Below are 27,612 nucleotides of genomic sequence, written 5' to 3'. Positions count from 1 at the left end.
AGGGGTGTTAGGCAAAGGGGTGCTTCAAAAAGACAACAAAAAAAAAAACGACTAAAACGTGTGGCCACTGTGTGTGGAGTAGTGGTGGAAGTGATCTGGCGCTTGCGAGGACGCGCGAAACGACGCGACGCGCTTTCCGAGCGCGCGCCCCAACACAGCGTTAGGAAGAGTAGCACGTGTGTGCGTGTGTGTGTGCTGCACCGTAGTGTGCCGGTACGCCGCTGGAAGCTCTTCCAGTTAGTCGCCTTCTAGCCGCTAGCGGGTGTGGACGGATCGGAGATTTTTGCGATTTACCCCTTTGTTTTTGTTTTGCTTTGGCCAGAGGTTTTCCACTCCCAATTCCCTCAGTCCCTGCTCCACGTGTGTCTCATTCGAGGGATTGTGTGTGTGTGTGTTTGTGTATGTGTGTCGGGACAAGTGAGTGTGTGGCGTGTCTCCCTGAGGACGACCCTTTGAATCCGACCCGTTTTCCGGTGTGATCTTTGCTGCGCTCCACTATAAACCATCCTCCACAGCAACCTATAATCCGACAACACACCGTTGGCTGGTCTTGCAGAAATACTGCCCCTCCGCACCATCACCATGAACATGCTCCAGGACGACAACATCGACAATGCAATCTCCGTGTTTCGGAGCGACAGGTGAGTTTGCGTGAGGCGACTAGAAATATGTCCAATGTCCGTATCATCATACCGAAAGCGGACGACACGCTCGAATGCTACCTCTCATATGGTATAGGTTGTTCAAGAACAAATGCACTCTCTCGCCCCTTCCCCCCCCCCACCCCCCATTTGCGCCCGTGAAACGATCGGATGCACTCTTGCGATAAGCAGCACGAACTGCCAGCATGTTCCACCCGTGTGTGTGTGCTGTAATGTGATCGGATCAACCGACGCATTGTCGACCACATTCGCCCCATCCACGTAAGGGGTGACCCCTGGAGCGTTTAGAAGTGTTCCGAGGTCCGAGCGTGTCCGAACTGTGGGAACACCAAATGGCTCCACAATGTCTGGCGCTCCGCAAGGTTCTTGATTCTGCTGAGTTCCAGAGAGTCCTCGAGACTCTTGTAAAGCAAGAGCAGTGAAGGAACTCCTAGCAGCACGGGCTAATTGCTGGCTAAACACGCACCCAGCCGCACGACCTAATGCGTGGGGGGTTCACTTCAGGTGCTGGGTGGCACGCAAGTAACGATTATTTGCCCATTATGCGTGCACCAGGCGACGAACGCAACGTCGTATCCCAATGTGGGTCACCATCGTTTCTTTGTGCGTACTTTCGCCGCACTTACAAAACCTTACCAAGCGGGCTGTATTTACTTGTGTGAGAGGGCAAGATAAAGAAAATAACATCCACCAACACGCAAATGCTTTTTAAAATGGACGCTGACGCCGAACGATTCCAGAACGACGCGACAGGGAAGTTGAATTTCCACGCGGTGCCTAATGACCACCATCTGCCTGCACACACACACAAGCGCTACTGGGCGCTCGGGTGCTATCGAGACAATCTTCCAGGCGTTTTCTTCCCTCTCCTACACCTACCTTCCAAGGTCTCATCCAGTTATTTTCTGATTTATTGATTCTCACCGCTCACCCTTCCCGTCTGCAGGCAGTTCATCGATAATTCAAACTCCGGCATACCGCCCCGCCCGCCAAGAAGCAGCCCCGAAGACACCAGCCCCGCCAGCGACCGGTAAGTCAACACACAAAAGACGGCAAACACCTTGTGGAAGTGTGGCATTGACATTTCCCCTCGCGCGCCTCCCCACCACGCGTAAAGACACGCGGCAGAGCAATGGGGGTGCTAATTGGGGTGACGAAACTGACAAGCATCGTCCGAATCTATACGGCAGGCGACATCTAGCTAGTTCTGGTCGCATTGCTTGCCCTCTCCTTCCCCTAGCTTCCCCTCTCCCAAGCAAAAGGGGGACAGGGAATGTTGCAAAAAAAAAAAAACTAAAAATGCCTGCGAAGGGGGATGCAAAGCACTTTCCAGAACGCGCGCGAGCGTCACCCCGCATGTCGTGACCCCAAGGACCTGGGGTGAGTGCGATAAATTAATCGTCCACCCGCTCCGGCACACTTCGGGCCCCGGGCTGGATGGGAAGCGGCGGTGCCCGCCATGACACATGAAGGGGCCAATTATATGATCATTGCCCTTGGTGCTGTGCAGCATGCCGGACCCCGAACCGAGCGTTCGAGTGCAGGCCGACTTCCTACCGCGTTTGGGACGCGTGTCACCTCTTTTTTTTTGTTGAGTTGTTGCTGCTGTTTCCACACCGTTGTGCAAGGAAAGGGAAAGGGAACTGTCCGGTCCAATGCCACACGGTCACAAAGAACCACAGCCGTAGCCGCACAAGAAGTGTCCACCAGTACACGGACGCGTGCTCAGAAGTGCGGAGAACTCTTGGTTCTTCAGCTGGCTTAAAGCAGACGGGGAGGGAGATGATTGGAGGTCCATTATTGGTGGTAAAGAACAAAACGAGACTCACTCGAAGAGTGGTTGTGGTGTTTGATCTTCGACATTGGGTTGCTTGCTTGATTGAATCTAGACAGCGATATAGACCTTTCAACAAAGAAGAAGTGGCATAGGCTCTGGCGATGATGCTCTGAAGCCAATGTATTCCAGTGGCTCCATTAAGCGCTTTGCTCAGAACCACTTGAGGTATTTTATTTTCCAGAATGTTGCCTCAATTCTACTTGGAGCAAGAACTCCTCAATTTATTTGCCCATTAGGTCATTTTACAGGTTAACAAACCTAAGTAGACTGACATGAATTGCTGATGGGCTACAGATGAGCAACAGATGAGTTCTATTCTCTACGATAGAGACACATGACAAACGATGACAGTTTTACAGGTTAGGAAATTAAACAGTATCTTATTTCTTAATCATTCCAATGGTATCATCCAATGTGTTGCTACAGCAAGTACTGGGTTTGAGCTCGTAGTTGCACTGGATTTCTTTTCGTTCTGCAATGGGGTTGTGCCTTCGCGAAGGGAAAGGTTAAGGCCACCCTTACCCGTACCGCTTAAGGGCAACAAACGCGCGCGCAAAATTGCACGTATTTGGGTGTGTGCGTAAGTCTTTTGGTTTTCGCTCACTCTTGGTATATGGTCAATGCCGTTGCGTTTTAAAAACAAATTTCTCAAAACATGTTTGCATAGCGGCAGTACCGGCAGCAATCACTCTGTCACTCTAGTGGTCAGACAATTTAAAATGTGCAGCTCCGGAGTGATCCGGAGTGATCCGGAGTGATCCGGAGTGATTCGGAGTGATCCGGAGTGATCCGGAGTGATCCGGAGTGATCCGGAGTGATCCGGAGTGATCCGGAGTGATCCGGAGTGATCCGGAGTGATCCGGAGTGATCCGGAGTGATCCGGAGTGATCCAGAGTGATCCGGAGTGATCCGGAGTGATCCGGAGTGATCCGGAGTGATCCGGAGTGATCCGGAGTGATCCGGAGTGATTCGGAGTGATCCGGAGTGATCCGGAGTGATCCGGAGTGATCCGGAGTGATCCGGAGTGATCCGGAGTGATCCGGAGTAATCCGGACTGATCCGGACTGATCCGGACTGATCCGGAGTGATCCGGACTGATCCGGACTGATCCGGACTGATCCGGACTGATCCGGAGTCGAATTCAGTTATGATCCGGAGCCGGAGTCATATTATGCGCACCGGAGTCGGAGTTGATCCATGACTCCGCTCCGGATTACCCATCACTAGTTCTCAGTGCCCGAAGAATGTGCTACATTTGAAAAGAAGTGGTTTTTTTTCCACACACACACACCATGATTTTCAAAGTATTGACGCAATATTGCCCAGCGTTCCTCGAGGGTATACGCCACCAGATTCGTTCGGCGGAATAATAATGGTAACTATGTATGATTCTGTCATGAGACCAGTGTTAGTAACTGCTGAGCGATCCCAGCAATACTTATAAACGAGTTTAAAGTAGCAAATTTGGGACTGCCTGCTAGTTGAATCGGTAGACGCATCGACGCCTACGAAAATAAAGGCGTTGTATCGATTCTCATACTCATACCCACCGTCCCACCGCTGTGTATCCCGAGCGATTGTGAAAAAACTACCTCATTCATTAGGTAGAATGAGAATAATCTTCGGATGGGAGAGGATGCGAAGAAACTAAAAAAAAGCCTTTGAAAAGAAAGAGCCCATAGCACCGCGAGCGTGTTCGATTCCCATCCTGACCTTCTTTCCTGTTGTAGTAGAGCCCCACAATTTTTTTTCTTCTTGGCAAATGAAGTTGATTACTCTTTTGTGGGCTTCTACCCTAGCATAAGAAGCCTTCTTCACCCCCCTCACGCTCCTCTTCACTGTTACATTCTCGTATATGTATGTGTGTGTGAGTACATGTGAGTGTGTGTGTGTGTGTGTGTGTGTGTGTGTGTGTGTGTGTGTGTGTGTGTGTGTGTGTGTGTGTGTGTGTGTGTGTGAGTACATGTGAGTGTGTGTGTGTGTGTGTGTGTGTGTGTGTGTGTGTGTGTGTGTGTGTGTGTGTGTGTGTGTGTGTGTGTGTGTGTGTGTGTGTGTGTGTGTGTGTGTGTGTGAGCGTGTTTGACCCACAATCGATTCGCACATTTGTCACAGCTTGAACAAAGTTGTCCACAGCTTTGCAGCTTGCTGCTTATAGGAGGGTTGAGCTGGTTTAGAAGAAGCAAAACAAAAACAAGCCCCGGTGATAACCAATGTGTGTGTGTGTGTGCATAGAGTAGTAGAGCGGGTGTGCCCCCTAAATTAAGATGCAGAACTGGGGTGTAGAACTCTCCAGCACATTGACACAGATTAATGAACCGGTTTGGAGGAGGCAGGGTTCAAAATAACAACCTGCCAACGAGAGCACACGCGCTCAAGAACGACCGCGCGTTGTGGCGCGCTTTCGCATGCTTCTTTCAGCGCAATATCGCAGCGCTGCGCAGAACGACCCCAGCCCATCCTACCGCCGTCACCCGTGCAATTAACCCTGGCAGCAGCACTGCGCACTGCGAACCAAGCGGCGTTCTCTGCCCGCCTTGCGTCGTGTCCTTCGGCGTGTCCTCGCTGCCGTGTGTGTTTGGGGCCACCGCCCCAAACCGCGATTTCTGCACCGAAAGGATGCGCGTGTGCAAACTGGTTTGATTTTAAAAACCAGTTCCGAAAGCCAATCCGGCAGATAACAAAAAAAACAACAACCCGAGAGTGAGAGTGAGCTGCACAAGAACCAGACAACGAACCGCACGGAGGTTTGGCGCTTTTTGTTTTTGTTTTTGCGCGAGCGCTCACACACTGTGGCCTAGGTCAATATCGCCCCGCAACCGAGTTGCAGCTCCACCCGCGAAAGAGACCGCGCTCTGCTTTCGGTTTTCGATCGACAAGGTCACGGCAGTGGCGGCGGGTTTTGTGCCTCCCCAGCACAACGCTCAGATATCTCGGACCATAGTCACAGAGATGGAGGGCTTAGCGAGCCTGCCATTGATTGACCTCCTCCTCCTCCTCCTCCCCCTCCTCCTGTGTGCTCTGTGCGCAAAGATCGGGATCATCGCTATCGGGAATGGAAACTGCCACCATGATTGGCAGCACGGCCACATCCTGACCTTCGAAGCCGCCGGAGGGTTTCGTGTGACACTGTTTTAAGGTCAGTCAACTGGTCAGCGGCAGTGCGGGGACCTGCGGTGTTGATGATCTCGAAAACCCGCACCACTCGTATCTTCGGAATGGTTTGCCTTGAGGGACAGGGAGGACGGACGGACCCTCGTTTGCTCGCCCTCTGCCATCCACACGCGCAGGTTTGCGATTTCATCTTTTGCTGCTGCAGCCCTCCCAGCCTGCATATGACACGCACGTTGTACTGTGGACCGCAATTGGTGGCGAGCAGCTCCACTACGAAGTAACATATGGGTTTGTTTTGTTTTCGCTCTGTGTGTGTGTGCGTGTCATTCCACTTTTTTGCTGCTACCGCCGTATATTCTGCGCCAGGAATTGAACAAGTGCGCAAAGCGACACGCGGGCGGAATATACGCAAGCACCGATGCCTATTCCCAGCGCTGGATAATTCCCATCTGTGCCTTGCCTGGGAGCGATCTTCCCGCTTGAAGATCCTCGTTTCTTTTTTTTGCTCAATCTTTCTGCTTCCACTGCTTCTTTCCGTATCGCCTCGAAAACCGCCTCGGTTTGAAGGTTGGCGCTGGTTGACGCCATGATTGTTGCAATTTATCCCTCTTCTGCTCTTCCTCTGCTCGGCGGCAACAGAACAACAACAAAAAACCCGGTTCATACCCACAACCCCCCCCCCCTTCCCCTACCCCCGAAAGATGTTCCTTCTTATCCCCCCCCCTGAAAGACAAGTGCGTGCGGGACCATCGTTCTGCGCCATTCTTTCGCACATGTTTCCGTGCAAAATGGATCTACGTGTGTGCGTGTGTGTGTGTGGTTTAGGCCCTACCGGTACTGAGCATCTTCCCTCACGCCCCACTCCCCCGCAGGAAAAGGGCAAAAACAGCAGTGGGAGGCAGGCCCAAGCGTGCTTTGCGCGCGCGCGCGCTGTTCGCGCAACGGTCGGGCCACGCCGGCATCTGGCAGTGAGACCGGCCCGCTTAAAACGGCACCGGGCCGGGCGGACAAGCTTCAGTGTGCGATTGGCAGCAGTACGGTACGCCGGGCTAGGCTCTAGTAACGCACCGGGCTCTTTATTTTTTTCCCCTCTCGTGTTGTGCAGTTTACAAAGGAGACATAATTGTTTGTGAATCGTTTGTTTCAGCAAGCATCCTGGTTGCTTGGGAAAGGAAAAACGAGCCCCGTTCACAGCGTCAAGAACGAACGGCGAGAATAACGACGCAAGTCGCCCAAGAAGTACTCACTCTAGAATCGCATTTGTGTAGAGTCCTCGTTGTTTCTGCGCGTTAGCAACACACGGCGGTGATCCATCACCTGTGTGACCTTTACACCGCCATTAGCCGAAAGTGTTGCCGCCTTAGCTTTGGAGAGCCTTTTTGGAAGCGCTAGAGAGGGGGGGGGGCTCACTTCGAACGACAGCGACAAGCCCAGCCCGGCCCAATAATCATCATCAGCCCTAACCTATATCAGGGGGACTTGATAACGAAGACGGATCAAGCGTGAGACCCGCCTGATAAGACTGCTCGTGTGTGTGTGTGTGTTTGTTTGTGCCTATCGTGCTCAGAGATTCCAATTCGCGTAGTGCGAGTGCGTCGCGAAGGTCCACCTTCTAATCACTCCAGTGTGTGTGTGTTTGTGTGTGTGTGTTCTTGGTTGTGTGAACAGGCCGTTGTGATACGACGAAGGCTGCACACACGCGCTCGGTAATCAGCAGCGAGCGACCCCGGGTTGGTGGCAATCTTCCCGCACGAAATCCCAATAAACGCGGCCGTGTCACGCCCGTCCGGTCTCAGTTGAACTCTGAACCTGTTACGATACGGTGGGTGCCCGAAAGCGTCGCGTTCCTCTCTACAGGCAGGCTCAATCAATCGGCAAACCGTCACTCAACCACGCAGCGGTAGCAGCAGTACCTCGTAGACACCAGCCACAGAAATGCCACAGCAAGAGTAAGTGTGTTGCGGAGCGTGTCGTGGCGACTTCCACTTCGTTTTCCCCCAGAAACCGTATTTCCTCAACCTTTTTCCGACTCTCCCAGTGTTTTTTTTTTGTAAATCAACTGTGTGTGTGTGTTGTGTGTGTATTCCAAGTCTGTCAATTGTGTGTTATGTGTTTGTAATGTAACTCATCTCCCCTTACATCCATCATCCAGAGCTCGCTAGAGGAAGGTGGTTCTGGTTCGGCAGTGAAGCTGTCCATCGGTGTTGGCAACGTACCTTCGACAGGCTTTGCTGCGCCTCATCGCACATCTTATCATTGAGCACCGTCAGCGTTACAAGACGTGTATTGCACAATTGACGCCTCCAGAACTCGGAGAGTTCTCAAGTGGAGCGAAATCAATCTGGCAACTGTGGTGCAGTCTTCATTTGCATTTAAGATTGAGTAGCAAAATTTTCGTTCTGAATGGTGGGCGACACTTGCGATGCTGGTCCTCGTCACCACAGCCTATCCATCCAACCAGATCCCTTAATGGCACGCCATAATTCCTCAACTAGAGCAGGGAAATGACCTCTGCGCGTGGAATTCATGCCTAGACCACCCTGGCGCTAGCTTAGCAAACTATAGTTGGCCCTCCAAAACAACTCAAGTTATCCAAATGTTGAGACTCCATACTCATCTTCTCATCACCTCATCTACTCCATTAATCTCATCTTCTCATCACCTGAATCAAGATCTGATCAACATCTTGGATCATCTTGGATGTTGGATGTCAAGAGTTGGGAGTTGTTGGTGTGTTCCAATGCTCTCCTTCAATTGGATTTTTCGTTATTCCTTCCAATTTCATTTCCTTTTTGCTTAATTGGAGTAACAGAAGCGTAGTTTGCCCTATCTCCTCAACCTCCAAAGTAAATTGTTCGGCTATCTAGGACTAGCTGGTTGTTCAACCTTAGCAAAATGTTGACAAATCTTGCATATGATCTGGACCTGCTGTATGATCCTGTCATATCATCCCAACAATTCAAAAATAACAAATTCCTAATAGGCATCAATGACACATTTAAAATTGCTAATCCCACACAGTAAGGGTAGCTACCGTACCTTGACCCATGCCCGTACCTGGAGGTCCATTACCAAAGCCGCGGCTTAATCGCCCCCAATCCACGGTCTTTAACACACACGCTCCCCCCCCCCCCCCCCCCCCCCCCGTATCAGAGAAGTCCCAATCAGCCAAAAAGGTTCAAGTTCAATGCTTACCGGCCGATAAACTCCCGCCCGTTTTGCAGTGGCACCTGGGGCAAGGTACTATCGTGAGATATACACGGGAACGCCTTCGGTACATTTCATGTGTGTTTGTTTTTTTACGACAACCAAGGGGGAGATTAGAGCCGCTCATTATCGGCCCGTTCGTTACCATCGCCATCGGCGTCACCCCCCCCCCCCCCCCTGCGTTGGGCGATTATGGCTCAATAAATGTTGTGTCACTGCTTTTTTTTTCAAACCCATTGCTGCCAACTCATCCACATCGGACATTATGAATCCAATTGCGATGTTTTTTACTCGTTCGCTTCTTCCCACCTGTGTGTTTTTGTTTCGTTAAATGTCATTACCATTAAGTAGTATGAGCTGTCAAAATTCGAAAACATTAAAACAACTGCTACCCCATTAACCGTTGTGACCCACGCGTGCTATGTCCTACGTCCCGTGTGACCCAAGTGTATCCTATGTGTGTTTGTGTGTGTCCAAGATCCTCTACCCCCGTACCCGCAATTCCCGCCTACCAAGAGAGCGCCATCAATCTCGAGAGCGGCACCAAAGAAAAAAAAACCGGTCCCCATGTTTCAAAACCCTGCAGCGCGTCCTCCAATAACCCGGCAGTGATGGCGTACAACGCGGTCCTGGTCCTGTTCGACGTGCTGGTGTTCCTCGTCAAGGCGATCTATATCGTCGGCAAGGGCGTGTTCGAGATGGCGGTGCTGCCGCCGGCCCGCGACGTCAGCGGTGACATCGTGCTGATTACCGGCGCCGGCCACGGCATGGGCAAGAATCTGTCGCTGCAGTACGCCGCCCTCGGCACCACCGTCGTCTGCGTCGATGTGAACGAGAAGACGAACCAGGAAACGGTCACCGCCATCAAGTCGAAGGGTGGCAAAGCGTTCGGTTACACGTAAGAGCCCTTAGTTTTGTTGCTGTGGCTGCTCTCAACACAACCACGCGCATACTCAAACGCCTCTATCTATCTGCGTGCTTGTAGCTGTGACGTCACGAACCGCCAGCAGGTGGTGGACATCTGCAAGAAGATCCGCGAGCAGGTCGGCATCGTCAGCATTCTGATCAACAATGCCGGCATCATGCCGACCCATCCGCTGCTCCAGCAGACGGAGAACGAAATCCGCAAAACGTTCGACATCAACGTGCTGGCACACTTCTGGGTAACTGAATTTATGAAGAATTGGTGGACCAAACTTTACTAACCTCACTCTTGAACCTCCCTGCCACATACACAAACTAATAGTTCATCCAGTCGCTGCTGCCGGACATGATCAAGCAGAACCGGGGCCACATCGTCGTGCTGTCGTCGATTGCGGGCATGATCGGGTTCAAGTATCTCGTGCCGTACTGTGGCACCAAGTTTGCGGTGCGCGGCATCATGGAGGCGCTGTCGGAGGAGCTGCGGGCCGATCCGGCCAAGCCGAACGTCAAGTTCACCACCATCTACCCGTACATGGTCGACACGGGGCTGTGCAAGCGGCCGTACACCCGCTTCCCGAGCCTGCTGAAGATGGTCAAGCCGGACGATGCGGCGGCCGCCATCATTGATGCGCAGCGGCGCGGCCTGATCGAGGCGTCCATCCCGAAGTACCTGCTGTACCTGAACACCTGGTTCCGCAACATGCCGCTGCGCGTCGGCCAGGAGTTTGGCGACCTGCTCGACACCGGCCTGCAGTCGGACCTGTGAGAGGGGGGCCTGTGACTACTTCTGATTGGCTACTTATACTGTTACCGTTATGAGCGTTGTTTATGTTTAGAAAAAGAATAAAGAGAAACTGTTGCGACGTGTTTTTGTTTGTTAGTTAACAAAGTGTCCTGCCTTCTTGCCCGCCTGCAGATGTGTCGTGCTGTCTGAAGAGCATACCAAGTCTTAACCACACCCCTTTGTTTGTTTCTCCCCCTCTCTGTATCTCTCTATCTCATCGATGTTGCGGTAATTTCCGAAACTCCAGTCAAACCGCAGCACCGAACGCGGGCGTCAAGATGTACAATCTGGTGATCCTCATCATCGACATTGTCGCCATGTTGGTACGATGGATCTATCACACGCTCGAGTCGTTCTACCGGCTGGTGGTGCCGCCGGCCGCCGACACCGTCCACACCGATATCGTGCTGATTACCGGTGCCGGGCACGGCATGGGCCGCTGCATGGCGCTGCAGTACGCGCAGCTCGGCGCCACCGTCGTCTGCGTCGACATCAACGAGAAGATGAACGCGGACACGGTCGCCACCATCCGGCAGCAGCGCGGCAATGCATTCGGCTACGTGTAAGTATCACCGTTAGCGCTGAGCACCACACCGGTAACGGTAGCAGTAACACTAAACGTAACGCCACCACAATTTCATTCGTTTGTGCAGCTGTGACGTCACCAACCGTCAGCAGATCATTGAGACGGCGCAGCAGATACGGCAGGAGGTGGGCACGGTAACGATACTGGTGAACAATGCCGGCATCATGCCGACCCATCCGCTGCTCCAGCAGACGGAGCCCGAAATACGCAAAACGTTCGAGATCAACGTTATGGCCCACTTCTGGGTAGGTATTTTGCATGGAAGTGACTCTGAGCACATCCAGGAAAAGAGAAACAACCTTTTTTTTTTACTTTGCTTATCCTTTTGCTCTGCTAGCTGCTGCAAAGCTACCTCCCCGGCATGCTCGAGAAGAACCGAGGCTACATCGTCGCCATGTCTTCCGTCGCCGGGCTGTGCGGTCTGAACAACCTCGTGCCGTACTGTGGCAGCAAGTTTGCGGTGCGCGGTATCATGGAGGCGCTGGCCGAGGAGCTGCGGCAGGACGCGCGCAAACCGAACATCAAGTTCACCACCGTCTACCCGTACATGGTCGATACGGGGCTGTGCAAGCGACCGCACATGCGCTTCCCCAACCTGATGCGGCTGGTGAAGCCGGAGGAGGCGGCCGCCGCCATCATCGATGGGCAGCGGCGCGGCCTGGTCGATGTGTCCATCCCGAAGTACCTGCTGTACCTGAACACCATCATCCGTGTGTTCCCGATCAAGGTCGGCACCCTGCTGCGCGACTTCCTGGACAGTGGCGTCGAGTCGGATCTCTAATGCGCGGGACAAATGTCGTCGCTTTTTTGTTGTTTTTGTATTTTTCTAAATCTTCAAAGCAAAACAATATATATACATCCCGAACAACACTGACGGACCAACCAATCAGCCACCGATGGGCCCCCCGCACACAAGGGGGCTACTGTAGTTAAGTGAGACATGGCGCAGACGCTAGCGAAAGGTTTAATGTACATGTATATATATATCTGGTCACCTACACCTCAACCACCCCTTTACAACACGTACCCACGATAGCATTAGTTATATTGGCAGGGATGGGGGAGAAGGATTAATCAATAAATTAAAAAAAGGTGTTAAAAAAAGGAACAAACCGCACGCGCGGCGCATTGGGACTTATCCGGAAAGATAAGAATGGCATTAGGTTCACGGAAGCCTTTTGATGACAAGTTGCGATTACAGGGAGAAGTGCAATCAGGAATTTTGGTTCAGGCAAGGTAAGCCCATACATACGTATACAAAAAACGGATCCGAGATATCGCAGGTACACCGAACAGTAACGGCCTTAGGAAACTGTTGCATTTGATTCAGACAAGTTGGCAAGCTTATTAGTTAGAGATCTCTTTGTTTTTTTTATAATTATACATCTGGATGAAGTGATCTTGGCGAGCATCTGGATCATATTCCAGGAAGAAATTATAGGTTACAACTAATCTGCCGCTTCTTTCAGAGTGTTTTGTTCCTATATGTCCCGTGATTGCTATTGCCTTGTATGCTTCAGAAATGACTATCCAAATCTGGGATGTTTGTAGTAGACTCTGTCCTTCTACGAGATTTATCCACAGTATTTGTCGCCGATAATCACCTCGGAATGATACAGAAGTTCAAATCTCAGCTATCTCAGCAGCAAAAAGCAACGACACATTATTCTTCTCAAATCTCAAGCTCCTGAGGTAAGACTACATAAATTTGAGATAAATTGCCCATTAACTTCGTGGCCCTTTACGGACATGAGTTTCAGACTGTGAACCTTCGGCCAGTTTTTGATGGCATCGAGCTGATTAGGTGAAACAGAACATACTGGGGAGGTCGGATGCCGAGACCTTTCACATACTTAGTAATCCTAGTCACTCCACAGTCAAACAATTGCTCGCTATCACTTGGACCGGTTGCAAATCAAGTTTTCGGCGACGTTTTTGACGGCGTTGGAGCTGTGTCTCCATGAACCTCTGACCCTGCCACAAAATCCAAGTCAGTGTTCAACTTCTCGCTAATAAATTCCCTGTAAAGGGTTCCACAAGAATGCAACCTTAGTCCCTTGTTATTCTCTTTGGTATATAAACGATTTCGGAGCAGGAAGAACTATCCGAGGTGTGGAAGCTGGGTGTCATTCACACAGTCTACAAAAAGGTGATCGAACTTGATGTCGGAATCATTCGAATCTCACAGGGGTCTGAGGCAAGGTGACGGGCTCTCCTGTCTGATCTTCATCGTCGCCCTGGAAGGTGTCATTCGAAGCGATCTTCTACCTGTCTCTCCTATTTCTTTGCCTCGCTGATAACATCGACATAATCGGCAGGACAACAGCGAAGGTGTGTGAGGCGTAAAGCCAAGAAGCAGCAAGATTTGGAATTAGAATCAATGCGATGAAGATCTACTTGCCGAAAACTCGGCTTGGACCATCCGGGTGTTACTTCGGACAACGATATCAGCAGCGAAATCTGGAGACGCAATGTGCTGAGGAATCGTCCATACTATGGGCTTCAATGACTGCTGAGATCCAGAAGAATTCCAGAAGAATTCCAGTATATGTACATGTGTGATAGTATATGTAGTACCAAACCCATTAATAAATCAATAAATAAACTGAAAGCGGACCTAACTCCACCTAACTTATCTGATTGTGTCTTCAGATGTTCCTTAAGCAGGCAACAGGAGCAGCTGGTATTGCTGGTTAGATGCTAATTAGCTATCGAAACTTTAATTTCTAAATATGTTCTGTTGTTCAACCGGCACCAGGTTCTTGTTACCGTTAGTGCCAAATTCAGATATAGACTGAGATGAAGTGAAGTGGGAATATCTAACATTCTTCAGGAAACGATTCCAACACGCAGCGGAAGACAATAATCGTCACAAATCCCAAGATTGATTCTAAACTACCCTTTAGGAGCTAATTCCGCTTGTTCCACAGCATATATGAATCACGTTTTAAACCGTACACAACAAGCAATGTGCAATGTATACCAGTGGAGCGTCGCATGCAAACATTAGCAAACACAAAACCACTAGCTCTAATGTGCAGCTGCCCCTTGCAATCAGCGCAATGAGGTCATCCAGCTCCGGCAGGCTTATCAACTCGAGCAGCCACCACTATCGCAAGGTCGCGATCTTCCAGCGGATCCGCACATCCGTCGGTGGGCTGACCGGACACTCGCGCGACGCATTCTCTATCGATCCGTCTCGCAATGCATCCTTTCGGTCCGTCGCTGCTGCTGCTGCTATCGTTGGCTACGGTGAACGGTGCGTTCCTATCCAATCTAAACGCCACCTGCTTCCGGTGCATCTGCGACGCTTCCACCGGTTGCAGCACGTCCACCACCTGCAGACAGTCGGTGAGCTAAAGTGGCAGGCCTGTGAAGGTAAGCTTAACACTGATTCTATTCGTGCGTTGCTCCTCTGCAGTACTGTGGTCCGTTCTCCATCTCGCGCGCCTACTGGATGGATGCGGGCCGGCTGGTCCTGCCGGCGGACGAACCGACCCGCTGGGGCGCGTTCGAGGACTGTGCGAACGATTACGACTGCGCAACCGGCATCGTGACGCAGTACATGGAAAAGTATGGCACCGACTGCAACGGGGATGGGCTGGTGGACTGCGTCGACTATACGATGCTGCACGTGAACGGTGGGCCGCGCTGCCAGGGTGCGCTCGGTGGCACGTTCGCCAGCCGGTTCTACCAGTGTTTGCGCGAGGGTAAGCGTGATTCTAGTCGAACTTTCGGATAGTACTAGCCCTGAATGAATAGCCGGGGACCGAAACAAACTGTACGCAAGCCCCAAAGCGCTACTCGCGCAATGGGTCGCTGGCAATTGCATTGCACTTCATGGTAGCTGGTATAATTGGAAACCTGTTCTGTTTTTGTTTCTGTCTCTGCAAGCCCAAACACTAACTAAGTTCAACAAAGCACACACATACATAATGCTTCACTCGATGTGCGAAAACAAGTAAACGTACCAAAATATATATGTGTGTATAATAATAATAATAATAATAAACAAACAAACAAACAAACCTAATGAGATAAATTCACGATCGCGCGATTGGAATAAATGTTGCATTCGCATTAGCGAAGATCAGCAGCCTTCTCCTTCAGTCTCAGGCCCCACCCAAGGGCGGGGCGTTTGCTGCCGCTCGGTAAGTAACATCGTTGCTCTCGCCCATGCACACCCGCCAAATGCTATCTGGCCAGCGACAAAGGAGCAGGCGACGAACCCGCCCGCCACTCACATCTCACCGTAAATGTAGCCGAGTGCTTCCGACGCACTCACCCTCACCGTGGTACACTCGTCCTTCAGCAGGAGCGATATTTTGTGCCCAATCTGCTCCATGTGCTGGCACTTGACGTTCGCATTCTGACAGTGGAGCAGTCCTAAAACCGATTGAAAAAAAACCATCCCGATTAGTTTTTGGCACGCTGCGGCTAAACACTCGACTCACCGATAAGTATTGCCGCGTTGCCGCGTATCTCGGGCCACTGGCTGCGCAGCAGTGGCAGACAGGCGTCGATAAAATCATTAATCCACTCCTGCAACTCTTCGCCCTGCAAAAAAAAAAAAAAAAGCAAGCGTGAGAAAGAAAGCAAACATCACTGCAAACCCCGCACTTACGATCAGCTTGACGAAATCCTTGAGAAAGACGGCACACTGCAGCTGGCCGTGCTCGAGCAGATGGTTCTGGGCGAGCGCATTCATCTTGGCCGTGCCGAGCAGGGCGCACACATTCTTGAGCGTAATTTTGCACGCCCGCGCTATCATGCTGTTCTGCTCGCACAGATGGAGCAGCAGCGAGCAGAGGTTCGCGCGCAGCTGCTCCACCAGCGACTCGGACACGTCCGCCCCATCATGCTGCCCCGCCTCACCGGCCGGCAGCTGCTTCAGCTTCAGCCCGCACAGATCGCCGAACAGCAGGATGGCGGACTCGCGCAGCTCGGTCGAGCTTTTCTCGAAGAACGGCCGGATGCGGATGGCGGACGACACCTGGAACGGTTCGAACTTGGCCGGCTCGATCGCCTGCAGCACCCGGGACAGGCCGCGCATGCTGTCGAGCGGGATGTTGATGAAGCAGCGCTCGTTGTAGTCCTCAATACCCTTCAGCAGCGAGGTCAGACACATCGTCGCGTACTTGTCGATGTCGTGCCGGGTCAGGCTGCACACGTACGCCAGCCCGCGGATGCTCAGCCCGCGCACCAGCGGGTTCGGATCGTTCAGCGACGACTCGAGGCTGAGCATGATGACCGAGGCCGTCTCGCCGTACGGCTGCAGCGGCACCAGGTGCGCGTAGAAGCCGGTCGACGCGATGCGCTGCGTGTCGTACGGGCTGCTCACGTACCGGCTCATCGTGGTGACGAGCTGGCGCATCAGCGCGGAGTTGATGCCGACCTCGCTCGCCGTCGCCACGCCGAGCGGCGTCAGTATCTCGATGAAGCTGTTCAGATCGGTGCTGGCGGCCAGATCGGGACAGACGGCCAGCACGAGCGAGATCTGCTGCATGCCGAGCGTGTCCAGGAAGGTTTGGAACGCGTCGAGCACGATCTGGCACGGGCTCAGCTTGGCCGCAGCTGCCTCTTTGCCCGTACCGCCCGGCGCTCCGTTCGCTTTCGCGCCCCGCCGGCTGCCACCCTTCGGGATGGTCACGTTGCCGGCGGCGTTCGGCTGCGCCAGCACACTGTACGGCGGCAGCAGCGTAATGTAGGAGGCGAGCGTGGAGAGCAGCATGCAGAAGATCTCGGGAAACCGGGACTGCATCTCGCTCTTCAGCTCCGCGCACGCGAACATCTCGCGCAGCACGCACACGATCGCGAACGGGTGCAGCGTGGCGGTGCGCGCCGCATCATCGGTCGGATCCGGCTGCTGCTGCTGCTGCTGCTGCGGCTGCTCGTACAGGCAGGTGGAGGTGACGGCACCGATGAAGTTGTCCAGGATGATACCGCTCAGGTCCGCGTCCATCGTGAGCGTCTTCCAGTACTCGATCACGTGCCTGGGATGAAAAGAAATTGGTAAAAGCAAGCCTCAGGTAAAATAAAGTATAATAAGGAAATAAATAAATAATTAAATAAGTACAGAGAGTACAAAAAGTATCCGTCTAGCTGTATATTCTATAGAACCAAGCTAATAATAGCCGCACCAGGCATGGGACTGTGGCAGTAATGATGAGGTATGATGGAAGGACCATCAATTTACACGTTTTGCTAAAAAATAAGTGCGAAAATTGTACAAAGGTAACTAAAACACTTTAAAAAATATGTGTTCAACGCGCTCTGTTAATCGTTTTCGTCTGCTTAAATATCAGTTACACGAATACTTGTTGAACTCACTGTAAATTAAAGTGTACGGGATTGGCTATCTTTCTCGCTGGCTCTATTTGTTTACCCTATATCTCTCTTTCTACATTTAAATCTATGCAAAAAAAAAACAGTGCTGCAAAATGTCATGAGCATCACGAGATGTTCACCAACGAAAACAATGAACATAGACGTGATAGCTTGATGCTCATTGCTGATACTCGATGAAAGTGCATCATGACATGCCGACACATGAAGACATGCAAGTGCTTGAGTCAACTTGAGTCAATCGCGATACTCTGACTCACAAGCTAAGCTTAATGCTGTCACAAGCATAATCATGACTTTTTCTAGCTGTGGACAGTGCTGCCAAATGCCACGTACACAACTGTTATGATCAGAGGGACTCAAACAGTTGGTGGACCAATCACATGCTTGGTGACATTTTGTTTAGCACCCAACACTTGATCACTCACTTGGTCACGACATTTTCTGTCGGTGATAATGACGACATTCTTGGAATATACTTGGCGTGTGGTCCCAAGCAGCAAAATGACCAAGCATGTGATGGTCGCAACAACTGTTTGAGTCACACCTCTAATCATCACAGTAGAGCTCGTGACGCTGACATGATTTTGTTTCAGCCGGAATTTGTCATGACTATGTCAGTGAGTTTTTGCAGAACTGATCACAGCAAAAAAAAAAAGACATTACATAGTGACTAACCAAGCGTTGATCGCAAAACACGTCACAAAGCATGCATTGGTCACACCAATCGTTTTGAGTATCACCTTTAATTATCAATATTGAGTGTATGTGATGCTGACATGGATTTTGTTTCTGTCAGATTTTTGCATGACAGTGACAGTGCAATTTTGCAGCACTGCAAAACAAAAATCGTACCGGGCCCTAGTCTTGTAATTGAAGCGAGCCCCAGCTCTTCAAGTAGAATGTAAAAAAATACCTCGAAAATCGATTTAATGGCCATTAGCTCATAATTATGAGACGTCTGCTTGGAAATTCTACCTTGTTTTCACTCAATTGGTACTAACCATGATGTTCGCACACAGAACAAAATACAAATTGCCGTCCCAAACTTCTCGTATGCCTTTCGAATCGAGTGAAATGACAAAACAGGCCTGATAGAATTCTAAATAAAAACTACAGTGGGCAATAGCGAGCATTATATCCTATCTAGTATCTCTCGTCTTAACAAGTCGTTCGAATAATGGTTCAAATTTAATTCCAATCCTAATTTAAATACTGCACAAATACTTCCTTTGACGAGGAACATTCTGAATATCCCCTCGCTATGCGAGAGAATGTATAAATTAGTAAATTAGAGGTCCAACACACTTTAAATTGATTGCAGTACATCACGGCAAACAAGTAACAATTAATAAACTGTATGGCCAGTCACTTAAAAAGGAAGAATTTCAATAAAAACATGTTAAATGTCTACAATTAGAAGCAGTTTGGAATTTGGCTTTATAAAGCATTCCGATAGTATGCTTCATTCGTGTTCTATTCTTGCACATTTTCCCATCTTTTACCTAAATTCCTAAAAACTTCCCTTTTACGTGTTCCTATCTTCACAAAAAAAAAAAAACGATCACTGTGGCCTGCCAACCACAAAGTTGCACCGAAACGACCGGTGCCGACATACTTACTCTTCCAGCGGCAAACACTGTGTGAGAATCTCGTTGCACACCAGCTTCGGGTGGTGTTTGGTGAGCGCCAGTATCGATTTCAGTATCGTCGTTTTGGCCCGCGGTACTTCACAGATTTTAACAGCCTGCGGGAAATACCCAAGAAATCAAATAACAATAAACCCGATGAAATTAGCTCTAACGTCCCCTCTGAAACACTCACGTAGAGACACTCCTTCACCAGCTCCGGGATCGCGTGAAACATCTCCGAGCCCTTGACGTGCATGAAGAACTTGAGCACGTACGACGCGCCGATCACCGAGCTCGGCTCGGGATCGCTCACGCTGTACAGCAGACACTTGCTGAACTGCACGTACTGGTAGCTGGACAGGCGCTGGGCGATGATGCGCGCCAGCTCGGCCGCCAGCCGGTAGATGTCCTTCGCGTCGTCCGTCACGATCTCGTCCCGGATGCGGTCGAGCTCGCCGACCCACTCGACGCTGCTGTCCGCGACCGTGAGCGTCTCGTACACGCACGCAATCTCCAGTATCTTCTTCAGCACGTCCACCGCCGTCTGCCGGACGGTCGCGTTCGAGTCGATGCAGCGCGGCACCATCTTGCCGAGCATGCTGCCGGTCTGGTTGAACTTGGACGGGGCCTCGCACCCGATCTTCATCGACCGCATGTACACCTCGAGCGTGCTGTTGTAGACGTGGCAGGCGCAGATGCGCACCTCGCCGTTCCGGTCCTTCAGCCACTTCTCCAGTATCGAGTGCACATCGTCCAGGCAGGCGGGCGACGCGTTCTGCTGCACCAGCACGGTGCGTATGAACTGATTCACCTCGGGCAGGGAGCGGTTGAGGAAGCGGGCCAGATAGCTGGTGCGCGCATCGTCCTCGGTTGTGTCCAGGCGTGACTTAAGGTTCTGCGCCGTGGTGAAGAAGTAGAAGCAGATCGCGTTCAGCAGCCCGTTCACGTCGAGGTTCTGCTCCTCGGCGCTCAGCTGCACCAGCACGGTCGCGAGCTGTATGATGGACGGCAGCAGCGGCAGATACTCGTTCGCACTGTCCGCCGTGATCGTCATGCAGATGCGGTGCAGATCGGCCCGGTTGCGCTCGCTCGCCAGCCGCTCGTCGCCGTCCGACGGCGACAGGACGGCGGTAAGCGCGAGCAGCGTCTTCAGCACCAGCTGCCGCACGAACAGCTCCTTGCTGTCGAACTGCGCGATCAGGTAGCGCACGACCGCGTCCGTGTAGTGCTGGGCGATCGCGTCCTTCGGCGCCCGGCCCACGATCACGTGCAGCGACTGCAGCGCGAGCACCTTCAGCTTGTACGCTTCCAGCTCGCGCGCACTGTCCTTGATGAAGTTCAGGTTGGCGAAGAAGCTGCTCGACTTCTTCACCGCCCCGTCGTCGATCACGAGCGCCGTCAGCTTGCCCATCACCCGGTCCAGATGCTCGACCGAGGCGTACCCGAGCGCCTCGGCGTAGTCCTGCATCAGCCGCTCGTACTCCTCGGTCGGCGCGTGCTTGTCCGCCTTCTCGCCCTTCGCCAGCGCCACGATCAGGTCGAGCTTGTTCTCGATCAGATGCTCGTCGCGCGTGTGGCACAGGCAGACGCCGAACACCTTCACCAGCATGCGCCGCTCCTGGTCGAGCGGCGGCACCCGGAACTCGGCCGCCTGTCCCGCCCCACCGCCACCACTTCCTCCTCCTCCTCCACCGCCGGCGCTTCCTCCACTCCCGCCGCCGCTCGCCGGCTGGTACAGGGGCAGCTGGTGGAACATCTCCGCGATGACGCCCTCCACGAACGTGTACTCGTCCACGTCGCGTATCGTTTCCTGCACGAACGCAAACAGCAGCGCAAAGTACCGCTGCTCGTCGATGCCGCCCGCCAGCTCGGCCTGCAGCGCGCCGAGCAGCTCGCCCCACAGCGGCACCAGATGGCGGTACAAGCTCCCCGCGTAGCTTTTCAGAAACGCCAGCAGATGCTGTATCCGCCCCTGCTCGCCAAAGTTCCCGAGCAGCGCGAGCGTCCGCACAAACACAGCGATCGGGCGGGGCGGCGGCGGCGCCCCCGGCTGTGCCTCATCGCCCAGCTCCACACCTCCTCCACCGGCCGACTCGTCGAACGGGTTGTCGCTGTGCCGGTCGGGAGCGGCGCCGGCGGCGGCGGCGCCGTGCAGCCCCAGCTCCGGATCCTTCGCGTACAGGTTCGCCAAACACTTGCCGATCGTGCCGCAGATGTCGGTGTACTCGTAGCGCAGGTACGCCTGCAGCAGCTCCGCCCGCAGCATCCGGTCCACCGTGCCGACCGTCGACGACAGGATGTGCATCGTGTCGTGGCAGGCGCGCTGAAACTCCTGGTGCTCCTCCGCGCTGCCGTGGTCGAGGTTCAGCTTGGCCGGCCGGCAGCTGCACCGGATCAGGAAGGCGACAAACTCCCGGTCGCGCACAAAGTTCTTCTGCATGAAGGCGACCACCGTGCGCAGCAGCACGATCCGCACCTTGACCGGTTTCTCCGTCGCGAGCAGCCCGCGCAGGATGGCGGTTATCTCCGGCAGCTTGTCGCGCACGACCGGCTCGGACGTGTTGGTCAGGTGCGTCACCACCAGCAGCGACTTGATGCGCTCCCGCTCGCTGTTGTTGCGCAGGTGGATCAGCAGTATCTCGATGATCTTCTCCCCGTACTCGGGCGCTAGCAGATCGAAGCAGCGCAGCACCTCGAAGTGCCCCTTCACCGTCTGCGGCTTGTCGTAGTCCGGGCTGACGCACACCAGATCGAACAGGCAGCCGACGAGCGTGTCCGCCATCGGGGCGAGCAGCTTCGAGTCGAGCTGCAGCACCGTCTTGATGATCGACGCCAGGTACTGCGTGACGGCGCTGCGGTCCAGGCTCTTCCGGTACAGGGCCAGCACGCTCGGGACCGTTTTCGCCAGATTGTCGCTCACCCGCTCGACCGGCAGCAGCGGGTACATGTACGCGAACGCATTCAGCACCTCGCCGGTTAGCTTCGGTTCGCGCGACGCCAGCCACTGGGCGTGGAAGTGGTCGTACACGATCGACACCTCGTCCTGGATCTCGTACCGCACGCCCGTCTTCATCGGCGTCTCCTCGTTCGGGTTCTGGCGCTGGTACTCCTGGTACTCGGAGAACGCCTCGCAGAACCGCCCGATCGCGTACGCGTACGCCTGCCGCAGAAAGTCCTGCCGCACCGCCGACAGCGTCGGCAGCATCAGCGCCAGGATCGGCTTAATGTACGGCACCGTGTCGAGCGTGTTGGCCGTCGCGAGCGCCCCCACCGACTGCACGATCATAAAGTTGCCGAGCTGGTTCTGCTCCAGGTGCTTCACGAAGATTTCCATTATCTCTTTGCAGTAGCGCCGCCCGACCGCGACCAGTATCTCCCGGCACGGGTTCTGCACCGAGGCGTTCTGCTCGGTCAGCTTCATGATTTCCGCCATGCTGTACTGGATGCACTTGGAGGCGGTGTTCGGATCGATCACGTCGATCAGATTCGTTGCAATGTACGAGATTACTCTGCGAAGGAGAGAGAGAGAGAGAAAGAGAGGACAGTGGAAAAGAAATAGCGTATGAGTATTTCCGTTCGTGTCGATCGTCGCGCCTAAATCGAAGCAGCATGGCAAAGGGAGCAGCAAAAAAAAAGAAAGGATCGAGGTCATTCAATGCGTATACGACGCACTGATTAAAGCTTATCGCAGAACCGTTTTTTTTTTTAGCCGCGGTTGGAATTTTTGGACAAGTCACAGAGATTGAGGGCTGACCATTCCCGAGCTCTCTTCACCAAAATCGATCTCAGCGTGCCCGTCTGCCTAGCTGCCTAAGTGTTGGGTTTCATGAATCTTTCTTTGAGATTCATTCATATGAATCTTCAGCGATTAGTGCTCCGAATCTCCAGTCGAATCTTGCAAGATTAATGAATCTCTAAAGTTTCACAAATCTTCAAAGATTCACAATTCTTCAAAGATTCTCAAATTTTCAAAGATTCCCAAATCTTCAAAGATTAATGTATCTTTAAAGATTCATGAATTTTCACAGATTTATGAATCTCAAAATATCCATGAATCTTCAAGGATTCACGAATCTCGAAAATTTCACGAATCTTCAAAAATTCTTGAATCTCTAAATATTCATGAATCTCCAAGGATTCATAAATCTCGAACGTTTCACGAATCTTCAAAGATTCTTTAATCTATAAGATTCATAAATCCATTAAAATTCATATATCTCCAGCGATTCATGAATCAAAATACTGAATTTACGTGATCCCGCCTAACAACATGCCTGTCGTGGGTTCAAGCCTCGCATGGACCGTCTCCCCGTAGCAAAACAAACTATCCGGCTGCGTGTTACTGCCAAGAAGTTTCGAAAGTCTCTATAGGCTGGCATGACCACGTAGGCTGTTACGCCAAGAAGAAGAATAATAAAAATCTCAAACTCTATGAATGTTTAGAGACTTAACAATCCCTTGAGATTCATTAAGATTTCGAGATATAAAGAATCTGTTGAGATTCCAGAACCTTTTGAGATTCAAGATTCGAAGGATTCAATCCTTCGAGATCGAGATTCAGATTGATTGAATCATTCCAAAGATTCTTTCCGATTCATGAATCAGAATCAGATTTACCCAACACTAGTCTGCTTCGATACCAGGGTGGGGGTTGTTCCCGATTTACACCTTGCTCGCAGAACACTTACCTCAGTATGATGAGCGTGTGTGTGTCGCCCAGCTTGGGGTGCTTCTTCCGGTAGTCGCAGAACACTTCTACGATTTCATCGTGCCGCCGCTTGGCGATGCGGATCAGGGACGCCTCGGTCGTGGTGCGCAGCAGCTCCTCCTTGTCGTTCAGGCTGTCCAGCAGGCTGGTGACGACCGCTACCGATATATGCATTGTTGTTGTTGATTGTTATTGAATGATTCTATTAATTTAGCACACAAACTAACACACACACACACACACACACACGCACAGAGGGGGCGAAGGGAAAGCGTTTCACAAAGCGTCCGTAGCCACCCGGACGAATGTCGAGCGTCTGGACGAATGGGGAGTAAGCAACCGATTGGCATGCAACCTCAACCCCTCTGGCCACGCTGCCTTTTTTTCGAAGAATACTCGCCCCTTTGTTTTTTTTTGTTTTGTTGTTCGTTAGTTAATTATTTTTGTGTAGCACCGTATTTTTCTCCCTGTGTCGTTCTGGGCAGGGGAACAAATTTTCGCCCCCTGATAAGAGTGGTCTCCCCCCTTCTCCCTCGAAAGCCAGAAAGAGCCGCCACAAAAACAAAAGAAAGAAGGAAAAACACACACACACACACACACACACACACACACACACACACACACACACACACTGGCGCGCGGCCTAATCCGGGCTGCCACACATTCTTGGCGCACTTACTCACCGATTAGATGCTGGTCCTGCTTGATAACGGGCACCGGGGAGGCCTTCCTGCCCTCCTCCGCGCGGTGCTCCGGGTGCTGCTTTTCCATCGTGCTCTCTCTCTCTCTCTTTTCGCGTTGTAATTACGCCTCAGCCTCCAGACGACGGCGAAAAAATCGGGTTCCGGTTGACTGCACACAACCACACACACACACACACACGTCACAGACAAAAAAAAACCTCACCACACAACAACAACCACTGCCACTGGGGCTTCTCTGAGCCCTTCTCTGATTTTGGTTTTCCGGGCGTAGGACGTGCTTCGTTGTTGTGCAAAGACAGCGGCCGCTCCGTGACAAACAAGTTTGTTTTGATTTTTGTCGGGCCCTGATGCGTCCTGCGTTGAACGTGAAACGTCAAATTCAGCTGATGCGACAGCTGGGCAGGAAAATAAAGCCTCTCGTCCTCTCTTTTCCTTACCCCTTTCTTGTCCACTGTGTTTGCTGCGAGGGATGGTGCAACGATCAACACGATGCAGCAATTGTTTTTTTTTGTATTTAATTTTTGCACATTTAAATAATGTTAGCTCGAAACAATCCGAAAAAAAAATTAAAAAAATATTCCAGGCTACCGGCTTTGGAGGCTTATAATCTTTATAAAAATATAAAAAATAGTACTTTACAACACTTTCACAGCAAAATTACTCTTGGTGTGTTTGCAACAGTATATTACACGTCTAATATATTTTTTTCAGATTTTTTCTACCAGTAACTGTACAGAAAAAGGATTTACCATTTGAATAAAAACCGTTACCGCACACAGGTCGTTGTTATTTTATAAAAATGCGTCATTACGACGAATGCTTAATTTCCTATAAGATAATTGTTTATTATTTTTTACTGAGCCAACACTGAAAAGAGTTTGCATTGAAGCATTGTGATTGAATGTTATTTGATGCTGGTGTCCCTCTCTCAGGGCGGGTTATATTTAACGGGCTTAATTTAACATTTTTTAAATATTTTTTAAAGTGTATATTGGAGCTTGTTTTTTTGCTGTTTAAACTGGTGTCACTTTGCACTACAAAAGGACACCAAACGTAAAAACACCATGTATATGGTAGAGTGGCCATGGCGTCAGCACTGTATTAGCAAATTACATTCGCTCTCCTTTCGTTTTTAATCCCTCTCAAGGGGCTCTGTTGCGCCAGGCTCGAAGGCACGCAGCAAAAGTCATGTGATATTTTTTTTATTTATTCTTATTGGAATTTTCCTACACACTGCTAGCAGCAATACCGGTCGATGCATGAAATCTAATTTTAATTGGACTTTTTTATCTGAATGACCAAATTTACATCTCTACGACTGGCGTACCTGATTTTGGTTACATTATATGTTCATGATTTACTCTTCAAGATAGTCCAATTGTTTTAAAGATATGTTAAAGAAATTTTTATAATTCCTTTTTTTAATTAAGAGTTATTTCAGTTTGAAAATAAAAATCATATACGGGTATCGGGCCACAGAACGACTTAAAGTGCTGGAAGTAGATTAAATCCAACGATTTAAAAGGCACGGGATGAAACATCTTCTAAAGTGCATCAAGTATTGTTTTAAATATCCAAGCAGCCAGCTATCAGAATTATGCTTCAAAAAAGTAGCAAAAAATCATAACGATTGATATTGATCCATAAATAAAAAAAAAACATCTAAAACATCCATCCAATCAGGGCTTGGATTGAGAGCAAAAAAAACGCACTTGAACTATAAATAACCGTTGAAGGGATGAAAAGTGAACCCCTTTCGGCAACCATCCACAAACAGTTGAAATGCTCATTGGCGGTATATCAAATTACACCCCCGAAGAACGTGGGTCACCGAAAGACGCACTCGCTGTACAATCCTTTTCCCGCCTTGCATTGCCGCATGGGCGGCCTGGGAGACACCGAGCGTTGCAAAAGCTTTCGTTTGATTGTGGTGAAGCCGAGGAAACCCTGGAGCAGTTTGGCGTTTGCGTCGTGCTGGTTGTTTTGTGCAAGTGAGTACAAATTCTATTTTCGTACCACCTTGCCCGGAGCCGCCTGACGCCCGGTGTTGGTTTGTCGGTAGCTTCGCTGCTGGCAACGCGGAGACGAATTCGCTTTTTTTTTCTTCCTTTCCTGCTTTCGGGCAGATCGGCTCCGTCGACCCAACACAAAAACGCAACGTCCGGTTGAACGAGGGGTTGAATTGATGGGGGGGGGGGGGGGGGTTTACGATTTATTGTGCTTCGCCTTCCACTGCTCCAGCCAGTCGCGCACGCGCTCGACCGTCGCGTCCAGATCCGCCGCCGTGTCGCTCGTCACCTCGTGGATGATCTCCTTCCGGTACGCGTCCCGCGCCTCGTCCAGCGGTATCTGGAAGATTTCGCACTCCATGTTCGACTTGATCTTGCGCTCGCCGTACTCGCGCGCCTGCAGCCGGTCGTACAGCAGCGAGGTCGAGCAGCGGACGACCCAGACCGACGCGAACCAGCGCTCCGGGAAGAACTCCGAGCTGTGGTACTCGACCGCGCAGCCGCCCTCCTGCATCAGCGGCTCGAGATGGTCGAGCAGCCGGTCCTCGTCCAGCACCGGGCACTCGAACTCCTCGTCGTACTCCTCCACGAACTTGTGCTCGGTCACGATCTCGCTCACGTTCTGCCACCGGAAGCCGAGCTTGTCCGCCAGCTGCCGGCACAGTTCCGACTTACCCGTGCCGGGCGTTCCTGTGCGGACGGGTGCGATGGAAACAGCGGCAAAGATCAGTCGAGTGATATAGGGGGAGGAAATGATGAAAGGAAAGGCCGGGAAATGGTAACACGCACCTGTCACGAGAATGTTGGGCAGCACCATCGTGGAACGTGCGTGCTGTGATGGTGTGTGTGTGGTTGTGTACTGCACGCGGTGTACGGCATCAACAGCAACACATTTCACCGCGATGCGCTTCTCCTCCAAAATGAGCTTGTTTTTCTGCCAAGGATGGTGCAGATTTAGGATGCTCCAACGACGCCTCGATGCCACTGTTCGCTAATTCTCGAAAAAAAACGAATTTCTTTCCAATCGTACCCTTTTGACTGGTGGAATGCTTATAGCGGCGCCGACGACAAACACATGCAATACACACTTGGCAAATGGACCAA

The 27,612-nt window shown here is 51.6% G+C and overlaps 4 protein-coding genes across 8 annotated transcripts; 2 read left to right on the top strand and 2 right to left on the bottom strand.

Annotated features, from left to right (window-relative positions):
- Positions 1 to 214: 214 nt before the first annotated feature.
- LOC120957840 (epidermal retinol dehydrogenase 2) lies at positions 215 to 12,215 on the top strand. Of its 5 annotated transcripts, XM_049608624.1 has the most exons (5): positions 215 to 641; positions 1,609 to 1,692; positions 10,773 to 11,087; positions 11,179 to 11,356; positions 11,449 to 12,215. In XM_049608624.1, the coding sequence occupies exons 1-5, from the start codon at positions 583 to 585 to the stop codon at positions 11,890 to 11,892; spliced, it is 1,080 nt and encodes a 359-aa protein (XP_049464581.1). In that variant the 5' UTR covers positions 215 to 582; the 3' UTR covers positions 11,893 to 12,215. The 5 variants fall into 5 exon arrangements, with proteins under 5 accessions (XP_049464581.1, XP_049464583.1, XP_049464587.1 ...); XM_049608626.1 differs by lacking the exon at positions 1,609 to 1,692; XM_049608630.1 differs by lacking the exons at positions 215 to 641; positions 1,609 to 1,692 and adding an exon at positions 6,602 to 7,559.
- A 1,635-nt stretch (positions 12,216 to 13,850) lies between these two features.
- LOC120960209 (lysozyme-like) lies at positions 13,851 to 15,139 on the top strand. Its single transcript, XM_040384247.2, has 2 exons — positions 13,851 to 14,462; positions 14,533 to 15,139. The coding sequence occupies exons 1-2, from the start codon at positions 14,316 to 14,318 to the stop codon at positions 14,851 to 14,853; spliced, it is 468 nt and encodes a 155-aa protein (XP_040240181.2). The 5' UTR covers positions 13,851 to 14,315; the 3' UTR covers positions 14,854 to 15,139.
- On the bottom strand, positions 14,889 to 24,912 carry LOC120960201 (maestro heat-like repeat-containing protein family member 1). The gene is made up of 7 exons (XM_040384233.2): positions 24,479 to 24,912; positions 23,776 to 23,953; positions 19,281 to 22,596; positions 19,079 to 19,203; positions 15,736 to 17,104; positions 15,566 to 15,668; positions 14,889 to 15,497 (listed from the first exon to the last, which is right to left on the bottom strand). Exons 1-7 carry the CDS (start codon positions 24,564 to 24,566, stop codon positions 15,352 to 15,354), a joined length of 5,325 nt encoding a protein of 1,774 aa, XP_040240167.2. The 5' UTR covers positions 24,567 to 24,912; the 3' UTR covers positions 14,889 to 15,351.
- Positions 24,913 to 25,685: 773 nt separating this feature from the next.
- On the bottom strand, positions 25,686 to 27,603 carry LOC120953613 (adenylate kinase isoenzyme 6 homolog). The gene is made up of 2 exons (XM_040373743.2): positions 27,298 to 27,603; positions 25,686 to 27,198 (listed from the first exon to the last, which is right to left on the bottom strand). The coding sequence occupies exons 1-2, from the start codon at positions 27,323 to 27,325 to the stop codon at positions 26,705 to 26,707; spliced, it is 522 nt and encodes a 173-aa protein (XP_040229677.1). The 5' UTR covers positions 27,326 to 27,603; the 3' UTR covers positions 25,686 to 26,704.
- Between the last annotated feature and the right edge of the window lie 9 nt (positions 27,604 to 27,612).

The sequence above is a fragment of the Anopheles coluzzii genome, chromosome X (assembly GCF_943734685.1).
Source record: "Anopheles coluzzii chromosome X, AcolN3, whole genome shotgun sequence".
NCBI lineage: Eukaryota > Metazoa > Arthropoda > Insecta > Diptera > Culicidae > Anopheles > Anopheles coluzzii.
This window is presented reverse-complemented; position numbering and strand designations above follow the sequence as displayed.

Bases quoted from the DNA above. Each gene is read 5' to 3' on its own strand.
- LOC120957840 (XM_049608624.1), top strand. From the start codon at position 583: ATGAACATGCTCCAGGACGACAACATCGACAATGCAATCTCCGTGTTT. The intron at 1,693-10,772 runs GTAAGTCAACAC...CCGAAACTCCAG, and splicing joins ACCAGCCCCGCCAGCGACCG to TCAAACCGCAGCACCGAACG. The intron at 11,088-11,178 runs GTAAGTATCACC...TCGTTTGTGCAG, and splicing joins GGCAATGCATTCGGCTACGT to CTGTGACGTCACCAACCGTC.
- LOC120960209 (XM_040384247.2), top strand. From the start codon at position 14,316: ATGCATCCTTTCGGTCCGTCGCTGCTGCTGCTGCTATCGTTGGCTACG. The intron at 14,463-14,532 runs GTGAGCTAAAGT...GCTCCTCTGCAG, and splicing joins CCACCACCTGCAGACAGTCG to TACTGTGGTCCGTTCTCCAT.
- LOC120960201 (XM_040384233.2), bottom strand. From the start codon at position 24,566: ATGGAAAAGCAGCACCCGGAGCACCGCGCGGAGGAGGGCAGGAAGGCC. The intron at 22,597-23,775 runs GTAAGTGTTCTG...TCTCCTTCGCAG, and splicing joins CACACGCTCATCATACTGAG to AGTAATCTCGTACATTGCAA. The intron at 17,105-19,078 runs GTAAGTATGTCG...TTTTCATCCCAG, and splicing joins CAGTGTTTGCCGCTGGAAGA to GCACGTGATCGAGTACTGGA.
- LOC120953613 (XM_040373743.2), bottom strand. From the start codon at position 27,325: ATGGTGCTGCCCAACATTCTCGTGACAG. The intron at 27,199-27,297 runs GTGCGTGTTACC...CCGTCCGCACAG, and splicing joins GCCCAACATTCTCGTGACAG to GAACGCCCGGCACGGGTAAG.